This window comes from Xenopus laevis, chromosome 5S (assembly GCF_017654675.1).
Source record: "Xenopus laevis strain J_2021 chromosome 5S, Xenopus_laevis_v10.1, whole genome shotgun sequence".
NCBI classification, from domain to species: Eukaryota; Metazoa; Chordata; class Amphibia; order Anura; family Pipidae; genus Xenopus; species Xenopus laevis.
The window spans coordinates 142,979,116-142,995,802 of record NC_054380.1 but is presented as its reverse complement, the minus strand read 5'-3'; the positions used below and the strand labels follow the sequence as shown (position 1 = coordinate 142,995,802).

The following is a 16,687-nucleotide window of genomic DNA, read 5'->3' as shown; positions in this document are numbered from 1 at the left end:
TCATTCCATTGACTGTGCCCAGCTCTTCTCGGATTGTGAAAACGTCTAGTAGAGCCTGGGTGGGGGGTTCACCAACTCCATCCCCAGCATTTATCACAGGCTTCCGACAGTGCTTGGCTGAAAGCTGAGGAAAACAAGGGAGTCAGATGTGGAGCAAAGGGAACATAGAACTCTACAATGGTGTTGTATTCATCAGTCTTAGCCAATCTCTAGCCAGAAGGGAACTCTAGAACTCTACAATGGTGTTGTATTCATCAGTCTTAGCCAATCTCTAGCCAGAAGGGAACTCTAGAACTCTACAATGGTGTTGTATTCATCAGTCTTAGCCAATCTCTAGCCAGAAGGGAACTCTAGAACTCTACAATGGTGTTGTATTCATCAGTCTTAGCCAATCTCTAGCCAGAAGGGAACTCTAGAACTCTACAATGGTGTTGTATTCATCAGTCCTAGCCAATCTCTAGCCAGAAGGGAACTCTAGAACTCTACAATGGTGGTGTATTCATCAGTCTTAGCCAATCTCTAGCCAGAAGGGAACTCTAGAACTCTACAATGGTGGTGTATTCATCAGTCTTAGCCAATCTCTAGCCAGAAGGGAACTCTAGAACTCTACAATGGTGTTGTATTCATCAGTCTTAGCCAATCTCTAGCCAGAAGGGAACTCTAGAACTCTACAATGGTGTTGTATTCATCAGTCTTAGCCAATCTCTAGCCAGCAAGTTAATATATCCCTAAACGACAGTATCATTGCCATGATTTCAATCAATTTTAAGCTGAAAGGAAAACAGCAATTCCTGAGCAAGATTTGCCTCCCTTGGGAAACATATGCAGAAGCCCCAGTAGCTTTGTTACCTCCACAGCTCCCGGCTCCGGGTGTCTCAGCACAAGGACGTCGGAATAGCAGCTCATGGTCTGAACAGAGTCAATGAGTGATTCTCCTTTTTGAGAAGAGGAGGTGGTCTCACAGAAACTCAGCACAGAGCCCCCAAGACGTTGCATCGCTGCAGCAAAGGAGCTGCTTGTCCGCGTGCTCGCCTCAAAAAACATGGAGGCCATCACCTTGCCCTGGAGGAGGAAAGATCGATGGTTACAGGAGGGTCGGAACAGAATGCTGCAGGAAGGGGTTAAACTGGAACGGTTGGGTTAATTTATAATGGAATAATATATCCACAGCCCAGGGCACCTACTTATTGACAACGAAGAGGAAACCCTTGGCCATTGGTTTGATATGAAGAACCAAACTATTAACAAACACGTTGCACACAGATTTCTTCTCCAGCAGGACAATGGCAGAGAAGTAACTTATTATTGGGCAGGTAATGAAGAGATTTACACCCAAACTCCTTCCCTGCTCTGTCCAACTGCACAAGTGCAACACAACGGTCTAGAGAGCCGCATGGAATATTCAGCATAGTCAATAACTGGTTCTGTCACAACTTAACATTTGTGTTTGTTCAGGAAAAACATCCGAGAAAAGCAACAGGGGTTAAGAAGTCGGACGCCATGTATATCCCTTTCAGCCGGCACAGATCAGAGACGCTGGCTTCTCCGCACACTTCTGCTGGATACATCGTGTTGTCCATTTTTTTTTTAAAGTGTTTATTTATGCATTTTAACTTTACAACAGAGAGTAAAGACAGTAGTTGTGAACCATCACATTTTGCATTGCTCAATAATACAGAAATGCATACGCTAAGTAATCTGTAGTGACATATAACAGGTTTAGCTCAGTGGGTGGGGTAGGACATTTTAGGGGCTTAGAGGCCTATTAGGGTCTCTGCGGTTGGGGGGGAAGCACAAAAGGTTTGCATGCAGCCAGGGCGTCTGGGTAAACTTTTCCGGACATCCTCTGCCTTCGTATGTTAATTTTATCAGTGTTTTGTTGGTCAGTTGGATCCATGCCTGCTTCGTGGGTGACTGAGGGGCCATCCATTTAGTCATCAGCAGTTTCTTAGCATAAAATAATAGGGCGCGGAATAAGAGTCTGGACTTATTGAGAGGTATTATTTCGTCTATCAGCCCTAGGAGGAATACTTCTGGCGTGCATGGACCTGGGAAGGCCAGTTCCTCAGACAGGTATAGTATAATGGAGTTCCAAAAGGATCAGATCCTAGGGCATGACCAGGTCATATGGGTGAAATCCGCCCCTCCCTCATCACATTTAGGGCAAATGGCCCCCGGATTTCTGCCCATTTTCTCCAGTTTGCTGGGCGTGATATATATTTGGTGCAGGAATTTAAGCTGGACAAGTTTGTCTTTCAAAGCAATCAGGCCAGAGTAGATCGATTCCTTGGCCTCCTCCCACGTTTCATCTGTTAGTGCTGGAAGCATGGTCCGCCACTTGGGTAAGGCCTTCGTGTTGTCCATTTCAATAATCCAACACACGGTCTAGGATGGCAAGAAGAGTCCTCCATTTTGTATCAATGTCCAGTCCACCAGAAAATAACTCGCAATGCTTCTCTGGAGATGATCTGAAACGCAGCTTCATTGAGTCGTATTCTGCACACTTTACCCAAATTCCACTGGTGGACATATTGGCCTCTGCTTTGGCTTTAGAGGAATTCGAGGCCCTAGTACATCAGTTATATTGTGCCTTTGATAAGGACCATTTCAAAACTCAATACCACCTTCCCCTCACTAGAACCAATGAATTTCTGCATGTTGTGTATTACAGCCCAAGGCAAACTTCTCACCTCAGATCACTAGAATTTCTTTTATATTTCCATTGAGTGTCAGTGAGCTCACCAGCCTTTCTTACCTTCAGAATATCAACGTTTCTCTCCTTCTGAACCAATATGCGCAGCGTGTGGGCCACGTTAAACAGGTGGGACATCTACAACGGGACAGAGTGTGAACATATGGGAAAGCTCTCTCATAGCAATAGTCTCTTCCACCAGAGCCTCACCTGGTCTTTGCTGAACTGCTTAACCGTCAGGACGTGCTGGCCAATCAGTGGGTGCGACAGGGGTGAGGTCTGTACATGGGGGGCACTTTGTATGGATGTACTCTGGGGGGACATAATCCCGGGAATGGGAGGCGGGTGGGAATAGCCATCCTGAATGGGCACCAGCTCTAAAATCAGGAGAAAAATATATATTTAAATACACTGGCAAACACTCACTGAGCTCTTCTATACCTCACACACAGCTGATGAACCTACCATCAACATTCACCCCATCACATATCCCCAAAGCAACCTTGGCTGAATGAAAGTCTCCATTTAAAGGAGAAGGAAAGTAGTTTTGCACTTGGTGGTGCCAAATGTGAGGCAGGTGATTGTATTTACTTACCTGAAACCCGGCCGGAGTTCTTCCAGTGAGCACCACATAACGATCCTCTTGCGTCTCTCTCTTTCGTCGGGTAGTTGTACATGTGCAGAAGAACAAAAAGCTGAACTTTAACTAAAAAGTCGCTATTTCGTTCAACTGCGCATGCGTTTGCCCCGGGAAATTTGAAGCAAGAAGAAGCCGGAAGAGGATCACTCTGTGGTGTCACTGGTATAACCCCGGGTCGGTGCAGTTTCTGCTGATAGGAGCACCAGCCCGGGGTTTCAGGTAAGTAAATACAGTAAATAACATTTGGCACCCCAAGTGCAAAAAGATTTTCCTTCTCCTTTAACTACAGACTAAGTTATTTTAGAATTTCCACAAGCAAGTCAAGAACATTCTGAGGGGCAACACTATAATGGCGTCTTGCACAAAGCAAAGAGCAGAATGATAGACAGGTGGGTACCAGCACAGATTTAGACACTGTCTAGCCTTGTAATATACCTCCATACTAATGAATACCTTGGAGTTTTTGGCTCTACGGAAGACCGGAAAGTCCAAATCTAAGGCTTAAGCACTTGCATGTGAAAAAGAGACTAGAAAGCAAGAAGTGGACAGTTCATCAGACTATTAAGGCTCGGCTAGAAGGTCTACACTGAACACCCGAGTCCAAACCTTATGTCTCTGCACCCAGTGTTCACTAGAGTAAGTCAGTCTGAAGCAGAAAAGAAGAAGGACTTGAAGTCAGCATGGAATGGAATGAGATTGTGCTGATGAATGCAGATAATGAGACCTTCCAGCCCTTTCTCAGATGAACAAAAGGAGACAGAGATTTGAAGCTTGCATAAAGCGTAACCCTACCTAGGACACCCACACACAGCCACCCAACACTCCAAGTTCTCTCCAGGCAGGGTGAGGGGGAGACCCATCTAAATGAGTGGGATGAGATGATTCTCTCTTCCACACTCCACACAATGAATGCTGTTAAGAATTATAATAACCTGGCTCCACGGATCTCTTGGGGGCCTTCTCTTTCTGCTCCTCTGCTGTTGGCACAGAGACAAAGTGTACAAAGTGGTCAGTGAAGAAAAAACACCACTTGGAAGTCACGTTTCTCCAGTGAAACTCAAGCGTACAACATGGAGAACATTACACACACTCATCGGCAGCCTTCCATGCAACACACTGTACAGAGCACATTTGCCCTAAACACGTGAATGTGTTATATGGAAGCAATTCATACTTTCAAACTAGAATCACATAGTGGCACACACTCAGACTACTGAAAAAAAATAAAAACCATGGACTCCACAACGGCACCTCCACCTTTCTGGGATAAGACCCTGCGCTCACCAGCCTCTCATGAAGTCAAACAGCGAGTGTTGGTGTGAAAATGCCCAATTGCCATGGAAGCCGATTGCCATGATGGACCTGTTGTATTTCTCCTGCTCTACAGACAAGAACATTTGGCAAACTCGGCCAGTCCCTTTCTGCAGATTCCACTGTATGGAGAGTATCAAGAGAGTAACCGTGCCATGTACCAACCTGAACCTTCCACTCAGCTCAAAATAACGTTTAGCTGGTAGAGATATACAGCCTCTGGGATAGGGATCACATGAAGGAAAATCTAGAGCTTTACTCCAAAGCCTTGTGTCTCCAAAATATTAAGTTTCACACTCAGAGCATTGGTAAGGGGGGGGCACCTGTATCCTATTGGCCAACCAACATAATTAGAATCTGCCAGAGAGCAGGAGGCCCTAGTCCTTTTTACTATAAGGAAACTCGTTTAGTTTGAGGCTTCCGCAAGTCATTTTGGCTCTACCAAAAGTTTTTTAATAATTCTGTGATTTGCAAATGTGCTGCACAAATTGGTGAGGAATACGTTGCACCTAATAGCAGCTAACTGCCAGTTTGTGCCACCGACGCCACAATGGCAAGATGGCAGCACAGAACAAGCAGTCCATAGAAAGCGCCACATTGTAAATGGTGCAGACACGTATGTACTTACACTAATAGTGTGTGTGTGAGAAAGCCAAAGTGCAATAGGGCACACGGCCAATATAATATATTCACAACCGTGAGCTTACAGATATATATAGCGGGGCCTTGGCAGAACCAGCTCTCTTGAAGGGGTGAAGCTTTTTTCAGGATCCAGTGGAATCCGAATTGTTCAGCCAAATTGAATTCTCTCACATCTCAATACACAAACTAGGATTCTGATTTAACTTAAAGGAGAAGGAAAGCTACGGAAGCATTTTATTGCCAATAGATTAGCTGCAATAGTGCAAGTTAGAATGCTATATTTATTTAGCTCTAGAAACTCTCTGTTTGTTTAGGATAGCAGCTGCAGTATTAATGTGGTGTGACATCACTTCCTGCCTGAGTCTCTCCCTGCTCTGGGCTCAGATTACAGTAGAGAAGGGAGGGGGCGGGGGAAGAGGAGCAAACTGAGCATGCTCAAGCCCTAGCCCTGGAGGTTTAAGCTGAAAACAGAAGTCTGATACAGAAGCCCATGAGTACACAATAGAAGGAAAGAAATGTGCTGTTTCTTTTGACAGAGGACTCAGAGCAGCATTACTTTGAGGGGTTACTGGTGTATTTATATAGACCTTTCTGATAAACCTTACTTACTTTTAGCCTTTCATTCTTTAAGTGGAGGATTCAGTATTCATCCGAATCCAACAATTATGGATCTTTTACATTCCTGATTTTTATTAAGAATTAGGGAAGGGATTTTGTGAAAATGATCCCTTGATTGTGGGATTAATCCCATTCCCAATGTTTTCACCTCATCCACCAACCGGCAGTAGCAGGCGCCCGTATTGTGCAATGTCCAAGCAAACTCCAGAGAAAGAGCTTGTCTGAGAGGCTCATAGAGGAAAAGCCAAGAAGAAGGTTCAGGTAATGAGGCAGAACCTTTGTAGCACAGAATTGTACCCGTGTCCAGGAATTGTTCTGGGGGCTCAGAGGGGGGGATTCTGTGAAAACAGACACGTTACACCTTTAGCTACTGGCTCCCGTTAATGCCCTAATTCTGAGAGAGCTTGGAAAGTTCTGAGCCCCAGACAAATCAACAGGACATTGAAATAATACGGCCTAGAAACGCTCAAGGGAACCCAGTGGCCCAGCCTAGTTTTGCCTAGACAAGCGCTATGGGTAATGTCACCAGCAAACATGGCCCAGATCTCACTTTCCTCAAGAACCAATCATTGAACTACTATATTCTAATAAACATGAATGGCTTTCTGTGAATGCTGGTGAATTGCAAATGGATCAAATCTACTGGCAATGACCCCCAACTTGACTGTACCATGTGTGTGAATGGCTGCCGGGAGAGCTACAGTTGTCCATATTTAAATCTATAATTACAAAGCCTGCATTCATCAATATCTGGCATCTTCAGGGACATGAAGACAATGGGAATCCTATTTCCCGATATAAATATCCGGCTCCCAACTGCCACTAGCCACAAACAGACACTTGATTCAGAGTCTCAGGTTGTACATGAACCTGCTGCATTCTGTGACCGAGCATTTGCCCTACAGCAACAAGAAAAATCAGAACATGTAGTGTTTAACATAGAAGATACAGGAATGATCCGAGTGCTGAAGAACAGGAGCAGTATTTGGACTCCCGGGTTGTAGTGTTGGGCAACTCTACTGCAGCTGGAATATCGTGGGGAACATCACTGGGCAAGAAGTCATTGTGCCAGAGCAAATTGCAGAGCAGCCCAACAGCAAAACCTTTCCCCATTCCATCACCCCTGGCACATCAATCTGTGGTGTATCCACTAAAGTGTGGCTTAAAGTGCTCCACAGCAAAAAGGATGGAGCCATGATTCTCCCACAAGGGATTATGGAAAATGAACCAGTTTATAAGATTAGCCTTTGGTTGGTCCGGCCAGCAAGGAGATTAGGAGAAATGAACGACAGACCGGAAAGAATAAGCACAATTAACATTTTGCCAATCAATGAGCATAATATCGAATAGTTCAGGGGAAAGTGATTGGTATGGGGGTGTTATACATAATATTACCATTCCATAAAACCAATCCTGGATAGAGCGGCACAGAACACTTCCTGGGCACTAAGGACACAAAGTGATTGGTCAGAATATCACTACTTATTGGTTTGTTGGCACAACCGGTCAACCTAGTTGCTGGGCGACCCCTTACGTTACACCTAAGGTAAGTCAAGCTCAGCCTCACCCTGTAAACCCGGATCTGAAGCCCGATGCACCCGTGGAGGCAAGTGGAATCTCCCATCTGTCGACTGAGCAGGTCTGCGGGGACTTGGTGCTCTACTGCGAATCGTCTCGCTTTGTACGGTAACATGGCGGTGCCGCTCTGGGGTCTGAGGGAAATAATCTTTTAACACTCAGAAAGGTATTGGCAGTGCAAATGGTGTGGGAACTGCAGTACATAATATACCTTAGGTAGTTCTTTATTGACCATGGGGTGAGACTGGGCAACAACAGGTGGGGCCCATTTGCTGACATCTTGTCCATATCCCGCCGATACCAAGACCTTAAAAACGAAACAGAAAAAAAGTCGCCCAACGGGACCCTGACTGCACTTCTTTTACAAGGAACAGCCCCTCTTTAACCCTTTGTTTCACTTAGTGCCTGTATATGTGAAGAACATTTGCAAAGCAACATATATATATATATATTGTGAGCACAACGTCCATACCTGACCATCAATGTAGGCCACCTCCCCACGCAACACCACTCAACGCACTGCTCCTTTCACCTTCATTCCAGCGAAGGGGGTCCACCTGGATTTGGTCAACTGCATGTGGGATGGGATTAGCCACTCTTGCTCCAAGTCCACCTGCAGAGGGAGCAGCACATTCATTTAAGAAGAAAAAGGATTGAAGAGAAGGTGAGAAAGGAGGACGTGAAAGGGAAAAGTGAGGATTGAGAGGCGACACAAGAAAGGTTGTTGAAGGAATGGGCTGAGAGAAGAGATAGAAGCACTGAGCCAGAACATGCTAGGAATAAGGAATAGTATCAGGGTCCAGACCCTCTTGCCTCAATACAAGTGTTCTCCTGCACAGGCAAAGAAAAGATCTTGCGGGGGTTGTCATACAGACGCTTGATGATGTCATCAATAGTCAGACGTCCCTCACTGACTGCTGAGCAGAGGCAACATGGTCTCCAAGCCTGGATACCCTGGGGGTGGCTTTGGGCCATCCTTTTCCTCTACCGAGTGAGGGGCTGTGAGAAAGAAGAGGACAATGAAGTTGAAGGTCACTGCCCCTCTCCCTAATTCATTTGCCCTGGTGCCTACCATGGTCAGTGGCAAAACAATCAATAATGTCCAAGTTCTCCCACAAAGCTTCTCGGCCCTCTCGAGTCCCCAGCATGGGGTGTACTTCCCGTGTCTCCCCTATTTTCTCCAGGTCATCGAGGCAGAGGGGCCACCTCGCATGTGACTTGGATTCCCTTCTGCTTGGCGGCTTTGATAATTAGGATCTTGGGAAAAACAAGAGGGTCACAGAGACAGCAGAGAGTTGGGTCACTAGCCAGTATCATGGGGTTTTTCTACTAACAATATAATGTGCCCAAGAAACCCATAGGCCGATTATCCCCATACATGAACTACAATACTCCAACCAACCCGTAACTGAACTTACCTCCTCTTTCTTTGCAACGTGGCAGATGTGAACAGGACGATGGTACAGTTGGGCCACCATCAGAATCGCAGCCACGGTCTGTTTCTCTGCATGTGCCACAATGGGCAGGTGAGCCGGCCACTTCTCAAAGTGCTGCAAGTGGAGGAGAGACGGGGCTTGTACAGAGATTTACTGGCACAGGCCACACGGGTAACAGCTGATTTACTGGTACAGTCTCCAGTCCACACACACTCCATCATGTCCTCCAAATTCCCAGGCTATAAGCAAGCTCTGGCAACAGTTACACACACAACTCACAGCTGATCCTACTACTCCTAGTAACACATCATGTCCTCCAATACACACCAGTATATCCCCTGCCCACATGTCTGAATACTGACCTCCATCCACACAGAAACATTGTCCATCTTCAGCTGCGTGTAAGTGTCATTCAGATACATCTTAAGGCCAGCGGCTGAACTGGCAATTGGAGAAAGAGAAGCGGCATTCTCTGTGGACGCACCAAGGAAGAGAGCAAAGTCACAGCGGCACCAGCCTCCACCAGCTGTAGAGGGAAAACAGTCAGTGTAAGATCATTGTTGGTCATTATGGACATGGATTCACATTTTACCATCCGCATTTACACAAACAGAAATCTGACCTTCTGTGCCAAAGAGAATGAAGTGGCATCAGTGATGGCTGGATTAGTGTCCGGCATGGCACATACAAGGGTGACTCCACCGGCCAGTGCAGCTGCTGTGCCAGAAGAGAAGTCCTCTTTGTGAGTGGCTCCAGGTTCCCGGAGATGCACGTGGATATCAATGAGGCCTGAGCACGAAGGAAACGATTAGATGTAGCCGAGGTCAATAGGCTGCTGTTTTTCCTTCTCAATGTAACTGAATGTGTCTCAGTGGGACCTGGATTTTACTATTGAGTGTTGTTCTTAGATCTACCAGGCAGCTGTTATCTTGTGTTAGGGAGCTGCTATCTGGTTACCTGCCCATTGTTCTGTTGTTTGGCTGCTGGGGGGGGTGATATCACTCCAACTTGCAGTCAGGGCCGCCATTAGAAATCACGGGGCCCCGTACAACAAAATTTTTGGGGCCCCCTGGGCCCCGCCCACACTGACGACCAAGCTCCGCCCCATACCCCGCCCACATCGCAGTTAAAAGACCACACAGACATCAGCGCTAAAAAAGTAACCCCCCCCCACACAAGTTGTAAAAAGCTATTGATGGTCAGGGCCCCCTTATAAAAAAATTGGGGCCCCAAAAAAAAAAAATTAATTTTTTTTTTTTTTTAAAAACATTGGTGGCAGGGGCCCCCTGTTAAAAAAAACTTGGGGCCCCAACAAAAAAAAATGTAAAAAAAACTAAAAAATAAACAAACATTGGTGGCAGGGGCCCCCTTCTAAGTTAAAAACAAATTGGGGCCCCAAAAAAAAATTTGAAAAAAAATTAATTTTTTTTTGAAAAAAAAAAAAAAACATTGGCGGCAGGGGCCCCCTTATAAGTTAAAAACAAATTGGGGCCCCAAAAAAAAATTTGAAAAAAAATTAATTTTTTTTTGAAAAAAAAAAAAAAACATTGGCGGCAGGGGCCTCCTTACAAGTTAAAAACAAATTGGGGCCCCAAAAAAAATTTAAAAAAAAAATAATTTTTTTTTGAAAAAAAAAAAAACTGGTGGCAGGGGCCCCCTTACAAGTTAAAAAAAATTTGGGGCCACCAAAAAGAAAATTAATTTTTTTTTTTAAAAAAAAACCCCAAAAAAAACAATGGTGGCAAGGGGCCCCTTACGAGTTAAAAAAAAAATTGGGGCCCCAAAAACAAAAGTTTTAAAAAAAAGATTGGTGGCAGGGGCCTATAGAATATTAAAATAATACATTGGTGGCCAGGGGATTAAAAAAAAAAAAAACACAAACTGGTGTTCAGTAGAATTGAACTCATGGCTTCAGTACTTCAACTTCGCCTCCTTTCGTGACTTCGGGTCTTTGCGCTGCTTCAGGACTTCGGCTTCGGCTGTTTTCGTGACTTCGGGTCTTTTCGGCGCTTCGTGACTTCGGGACTTCGGCTTTTTCCGTGACTTCGGGTCTTTTCGTCGCATCGGCTTCGGCTTTTCGGCACTTCCGCATTCGGCACTGAAGAGGAATGACGTACGGCTCGGGCGCTCGTAAGGGGGGCCCGGATCTTCAAAAAAATGCAGCGCTGCCGGGCCCCCCTTCATGCCCGGGCCCGGTACGCTTGTCCCCCCTGATGGCGGCCCTGCTTGCAGTACAGCAGTAAAGAGAGACTGAAGTTTATCAGAGCACAAGTCACATGATTGGGGGCAGCTGGGAAACAGACAATATGTCTAGCCCCATGTCAGAGTTCAGAATTAAAAAATCTGTTTGATATTTGATTTCAGTGGAGAATTCTGCTGGAGGAGCGCTGCTCATAAACGCATTTTTTATTCCAGCGACAGATTCCCTTTAAAGGAACAGTTCAGTATAAAAATAAAAACTGGGTAAATAGACAGACTGTGCAAAATAAACAATGTATCTAATATAGTTAGTTAGGCATAAATGTAATGTATAAAGGCTGGAGTGAGTGGATGTGTAACATAATAGCCAGAACACTACTTCCTGCTTTTCAGCTCTCTTGCTTTCCTCTGATTGGTTACCAGACAGTAACCAATCAGTGACTTGAGGGGAAGCCACATGGGACATAACTGTTGCTTTTGAATCTGAGCTGAATGCTGAGGATCAATTACAAACTCACTGAACAGTTATGTCCCATGTGGCCCCCCTTTTAGTCACTGACTAACTCAGAGTTAGAGAGCTGAAAAGCAGGAAGTAGTGTTCTGGCTATTATGTTACACATCCACTCACTCCAGCCTTTATACATTACATTTTTGCCTAACTAACTATATTAGATACATTTATTATTTTTTATTTTTACACTGAACTGTTCCTTTAAGAACCACTTCCTATGCTGATGGTGAGATCTCCTTTCCTCCCCACCAATGAATCACTCATTCCCCTCTCTTGGTAAGGAATCCCATAACCTGACTGTCCTTACAGTAAAGAACCCCTTCCTATGCTGATGGTGAGATCTCCTTTCCTCTCCACCAATGAATCACTCATTCCCCTCTCTTGGTAGGGAATCCCATAACGTGACTGTCCTTACAGTAAAGAACCCCTTCCTATGCTGATGGTGAGATCTCCTTTCCTCCCCACCCATGAATCACTCATTCCCCCTCTCTTGGTAGGGAATCCCATAACCTGACTGTCCTTACAGTAAAGAACCCCTTCCTATGCTGATGGTGAGATCTCCTTTCCTCCCCACCAATGAATCACTCATTCCCCCTCTCTTGGTAGGGAATCCCATAACGTGACTGTCCTTACAGTAAAGAACCCCTTCCTATGCTGATGATGAGATCTCCTTTCCTCCCCACCAATGAATCACTCATTCCCCTCTCTTGGTAGGGAATCCCATAACCTGACTGCCCTTACAGTAAAGAACCCCTTCCTATGCTGATGGTGAGATCTCCTTTCCTCCCCACCAATGAATCACTCATTCCCCCTCTCTTGGTAGGGAACCCCATAACCTGACTGTCCTTACAGTAAAGAACCCCTTCCTATGCTGATGGTGAGATCTCCTTTCCTCCCCACCAATGAATCACTCATTCCCCCTCTCTTGGTAGGGAATCCCATAACCTGACTGTCCTTACAGTAAAGAACCCCTTCCTATGCTGATGGTGAGATCTCCTTTCCTCCCCACCCATGAATCACTCATTCCCCCTCTCTTGGTAGGGAATCCCATAACCTGACTGTCCTTACAGTAAAGAACCCCTTCCTATGCTGATGGTGAGATCTCCTCTGTCAGTAGTTGTGGGCAGAGTCAGGTGACTGGGCAGATGGTGGGGGCGTGGCTGAGAGGAGACTGTACAGGTGACATAGGGAGGGGGAGGAGCTATAGAGGAATGATAGACAGATAAAGGCGTGTGTGTGGGAATTAGGGGACAATAGAGGCGGATGATTGGTTCCTATGAGATGAGTCAGAGCCGCTGAGCTTTAGTCAGATCAGTTTGAGCCCAGGCAGGAGCCAATAAGATCCTGCGCTCCAGACTCTCCGCCACCAATCACTGCGCCCGGTGTCACATGACCGTAGGTGACGTCGCAGCAGCGGATGAAGGAACGAGTCACATGATCAGCGCGCGTCAACATGGCTGCCTTGTTACTGTGCGTCTACTTCCTGCTCGGTGTGATGTGCGGAGAGGCGACAGGCCAGGAGCAGGTAGACTTGTATTATGGGCCTTTGTATTAGTGGCTAACCGGGGCCTGACGTGTGACTCCTCCTCCCCAGGTGTGTGAGACGTGCCCGGGGTCACTGAGACATTCCAGTCAAGTGTCCCGTCTGTGCCGAGAAACCCCCGGAGCTAAAAGTCACGCGCGCTGCTGCCTGAGGCTCATTAATGACAGACACGTGATCATCGGGTGAGTGACGAGTGAGTGACGTGTGAGTGACGTGTGAGTGACATTGATATTGTCTGTCTGTGTCTCTAATGGGCTGAACTCTGTTGTCAGACTGGACCTGTGGAACTGCTCGTTGTCTCACCTGGATCCCTCCCTCACACTCTCACCTGCTGCTCTTGTTCTGTAAGTACCTCCCCCTCTCTATATATATATATACACTCTGTAAGTACCTCCCCCTCTATATATATATATATATATATACACTCTGTAAGTACCTCCCCCTCCTACTCACACATATATATATATATATATACACTCACACTGTAATTACCTCCCCCTCTCTATATATATATATATTTACACTCACTCACACTCATATATATATATATCATCCAAGAAGGCCGCACTCGCATGATGTGTGTGTGTGTGTATATATATATATGTATATACACACACACACACACACACACACACACACTTTCACTCACAGACACTTGAGTGAGAGAGACAGAGACCCCCATCTTTACAGTGCCCCCCTTCTTCACCCCTTGCCCAGATTAATCAGCCCCCTCTCCGCACTATTCCATATTGGGGTTCAGAGGGGCTCAGTTGTGCTGCACATAATATGACACATGAGCAGTAGTTTGAGCTCAGCTGCACTGTAAGTTCTGACCACTGATCAGCTTGTGACATTGTATCATTACTAGTGTCAGCCATTGTGAATTCCATCACTTTCCTCCCACAGAGACCTCTCCTCTAACCCTCTGCAAGATCTCCCCAGTGAGTTTTTCCGTGGCTTGTTGGGGCTGCAGTACATGTGAGTATTCTGTCTGTCTGTCTGTCTGTCCCTCTTGTTTTATCCCACAATGTAACCTTCACTTCTCTACTCCCAGCGCACTCCCTGCAACCCTCGGCTGCCCCGGGGGCAACGACTCATGGGAAAATGTGACTGTGACCTCAACTGTGAGAGAGTGTCGGGATCAGAGGAGCACGTGTAACGGTACAGCCGAGTGGGGTGAGTTCTATAGTGGAGCTCCATCTGGTAAGGTCTCACCTAGAGTTCTGGGTTCAGTTCTACAGACCCGATCCCCAGGGGACAGAGACAGTGATACCACTTTATAGATCCCTGGTAAGGTCTCACCTAGAGCTCTGGGTTCAGTTCTACAGACCCGATCCCCAGGGGACAGAGAGAGACAGTGATACCACTTTATAGATCCCTGGTAAGGTCTCACCTAGAGCTCTGGGTTCAGTTCTACAGACCCGATCCCCAGGGGACAGACAGTGATACCACTTTATAGATCCCTGGTAAGGTCTCACCTAGAGCTCTGGGTTCAGTTCTACAGACCCGATCCCCAGGGGACAGAGACAGTGATACCACTTTATAGATCCCTGGTAAGGTCTCACCTAGAGTTCTGGGTTCAGTTCTACAGACCCGATCCCCAGGGGACAGAGAGAGACAGTGATACCACTTTATAGATCCCTGGTAAGGTCTCACCTAGAGCTCTGGGTTCAGTTCTACAGACCCGATCCCCAGGGGACAGACAGTGATACCACTTTATAGATCCCTGGTAAGGTCTCACCTAGAGCTCTGGGTTCAGTTCTACAGACCCGATCCCCAGGGGACAGAGACAGTGATACCACTTTATAGATCCCTGGTAAGGTCTCACCTAGAGCTCTGGGTTCAGACAGACAGACTTTGATCATACACAGGTCAGGACTATTTATTGGCCCATAGTTGAGGGTCTGAATGATGGCAGTCACTGTGCTGCTGAACCCCCTCATCCCATTACATAATAATGAACTCTAACAACAATACATCAGTAACCAAATGTAAGAGATTCTGTTTGTTTCCCCCCCAGTGCTGTGTCCAGAGAACGCTGTGTGCTCCCCAGATGGGCCGGGATACACTCAGTGCTTGTGTGAGACAGGATTCCATGGGTACAAGTGCCTGAGAGAGGTAGGTTGCCATCTACCCCCCCCCCCCATGTAAGGCCAATAGGAGCAGCCGTAGGCTTATTGATGGGAGAGGGGACCTGTCTTAGCAGCATTAACCCTCTGAGTGCCATTGCAATTATGCTCTGCCCAGAACAGACAGACATAAAGCTGCCGAGCATTTAATACATACCCATCTGTACCCCATTCACAGGTTATCCCTCATACAAAGCAAACACTGGTGCTGGGGAAGTGTAATGCTATGAGGCGGCAGACCCTATAGCTGCCAGAGTGCCCAGTGTATCCTGAATGATAAACAAGTTCAATATATTTTTAAGAATTTCTTATACCCAACGTTCTTTTCAGTGGGATTGGGGCTAAAATTATTCTATTCAGCAGAGCAGTGTGTGTGTAAGTCTGTCTTTAAGCTGGGTGAGTGTGCACTGGCTGGGTGAGTGTGCACTGGGTGAGTGTGCACTGGGTGAGTGTGCACTGGGTGAGTGTGCATTTGGTGCCATGCATTCGCAGGGTGTGAGACAAGTCACTATTACAGTAAATAACGGGATCTTGCCGCTGCAGGGCTCATTTCCCATTCTCATGTTCTTTGGGATCCTCGGCCTGGTAACCGCCTGTCTGTCTGTCCTGTTGTGGTGCACACAACGCAGGAAAGTAAAGAGCCAATGAGCGAGGAGATATTCCGGCCTCCACTCACTGAGAAGGTCCTGATTGGTCACAAGGAACTGGCTGAACTGATCAGATGGGCCATTCCCCGGCCTTTACACTTGGAATTGGTCCCATTAATCTTCCAACTGGAAAACTGTTATCATGTGACTCATTATAGTGGAACGTTTATATAAAGCTCGTGTTTCCCAAAATGATTTTATTGATGTGACGCTGTTGGGAAAATGTCAACTTGGGGCCCCGTGTGGGTTCTGTACGGGAGTTGGTGAAGCTGTAAATCCCATGAGGAGGGGAGTCTGTGGCCAAAGTATTTATCACTGGACTGGGGAACTGACCGAAATATTAGCAGATCTGTAGGGGGGAACCATTCCCTTCCCAGCAGTCACTCTGCTCTCTCATCAGTCTCTATATTGGGTCAGTCTCTATATTGGATCAGTCCATATATATATATTGTATCTGTATCAGTCTATATATATTGGATCAGTCCATGCACCTGCTGTTTGACACTAATAAACTATTCCTTAACCCACTGTGGGTGTGATCCGTGGGGGGAACGGGCCGGTTATTGTGCAGAATTCATTGGGTGGGTTCCTACAGTAATACAGTCAGGAGTTACATTTATTTCTATGTATTCACTTCATTCATTAGGGCAAGTCACTGCAGGTAGAGGATCCTTTATCTGAAAAGCTGTTATCCAGAAAGTTGAATGTGTCCGTGTTATTGGCTGCACAACTGCCACGCTG

The 16,687-nt window shown here is 46.3% G+C and overlaps 2 protein-coding genes across 2 annotated transcripts; one reads left to right on the top strand and one right to left on the bottom strand.

Moving 5' to 3' along the window:
- Window positions 1-6,240: 6,240 nt before the first annotated feature.
- LOC121394146 (CAD protein-like) lies at window positions 6,241-13,082 on the bottom strand. Its single transcript, XM_041564163.1, has 5 exons — window positions 13,022-13,082; window positions 9,620-9,706; window positions 9,280-9,443; window positions 8,900-9,031; window positions 6,241-8,738 (listed from the first exon to the last, which is right to left on the bottom strand). Exons 1-5 carry the CDS (start codon window positions 13,080-13,082, stop codon window positions 8,667-8,669), a joined length of 516 nt encoding a protein of 171 aa, XP_041420097.1. The 3' UTR covers window positions 6,241-8,666.
- atraid.S (all-trans retinoic acid induced differentiation factor S homeolog) lies at window positions 13,075-16,473 on the top strand. The gene is given in 7 exon segments (NM_001095923.1): window positions 13,075-13,152; window positions 13,222-13,352; window positions 13,443-13,514; window positions 14,077-14,148; window positions 14,225-14,346; window positions 15,191-15,288; window positions 15,843-16,473. Coding segments are annotated over 7 exon segments (672 nt in total). The 5' UTR covers window positions 13,075-13,080; the 3' UTR covers window positions 15,948-16,473.
- The last annotated feature ends 214 nt before the right edge of the window (window positions 16,474-16,687 follow it).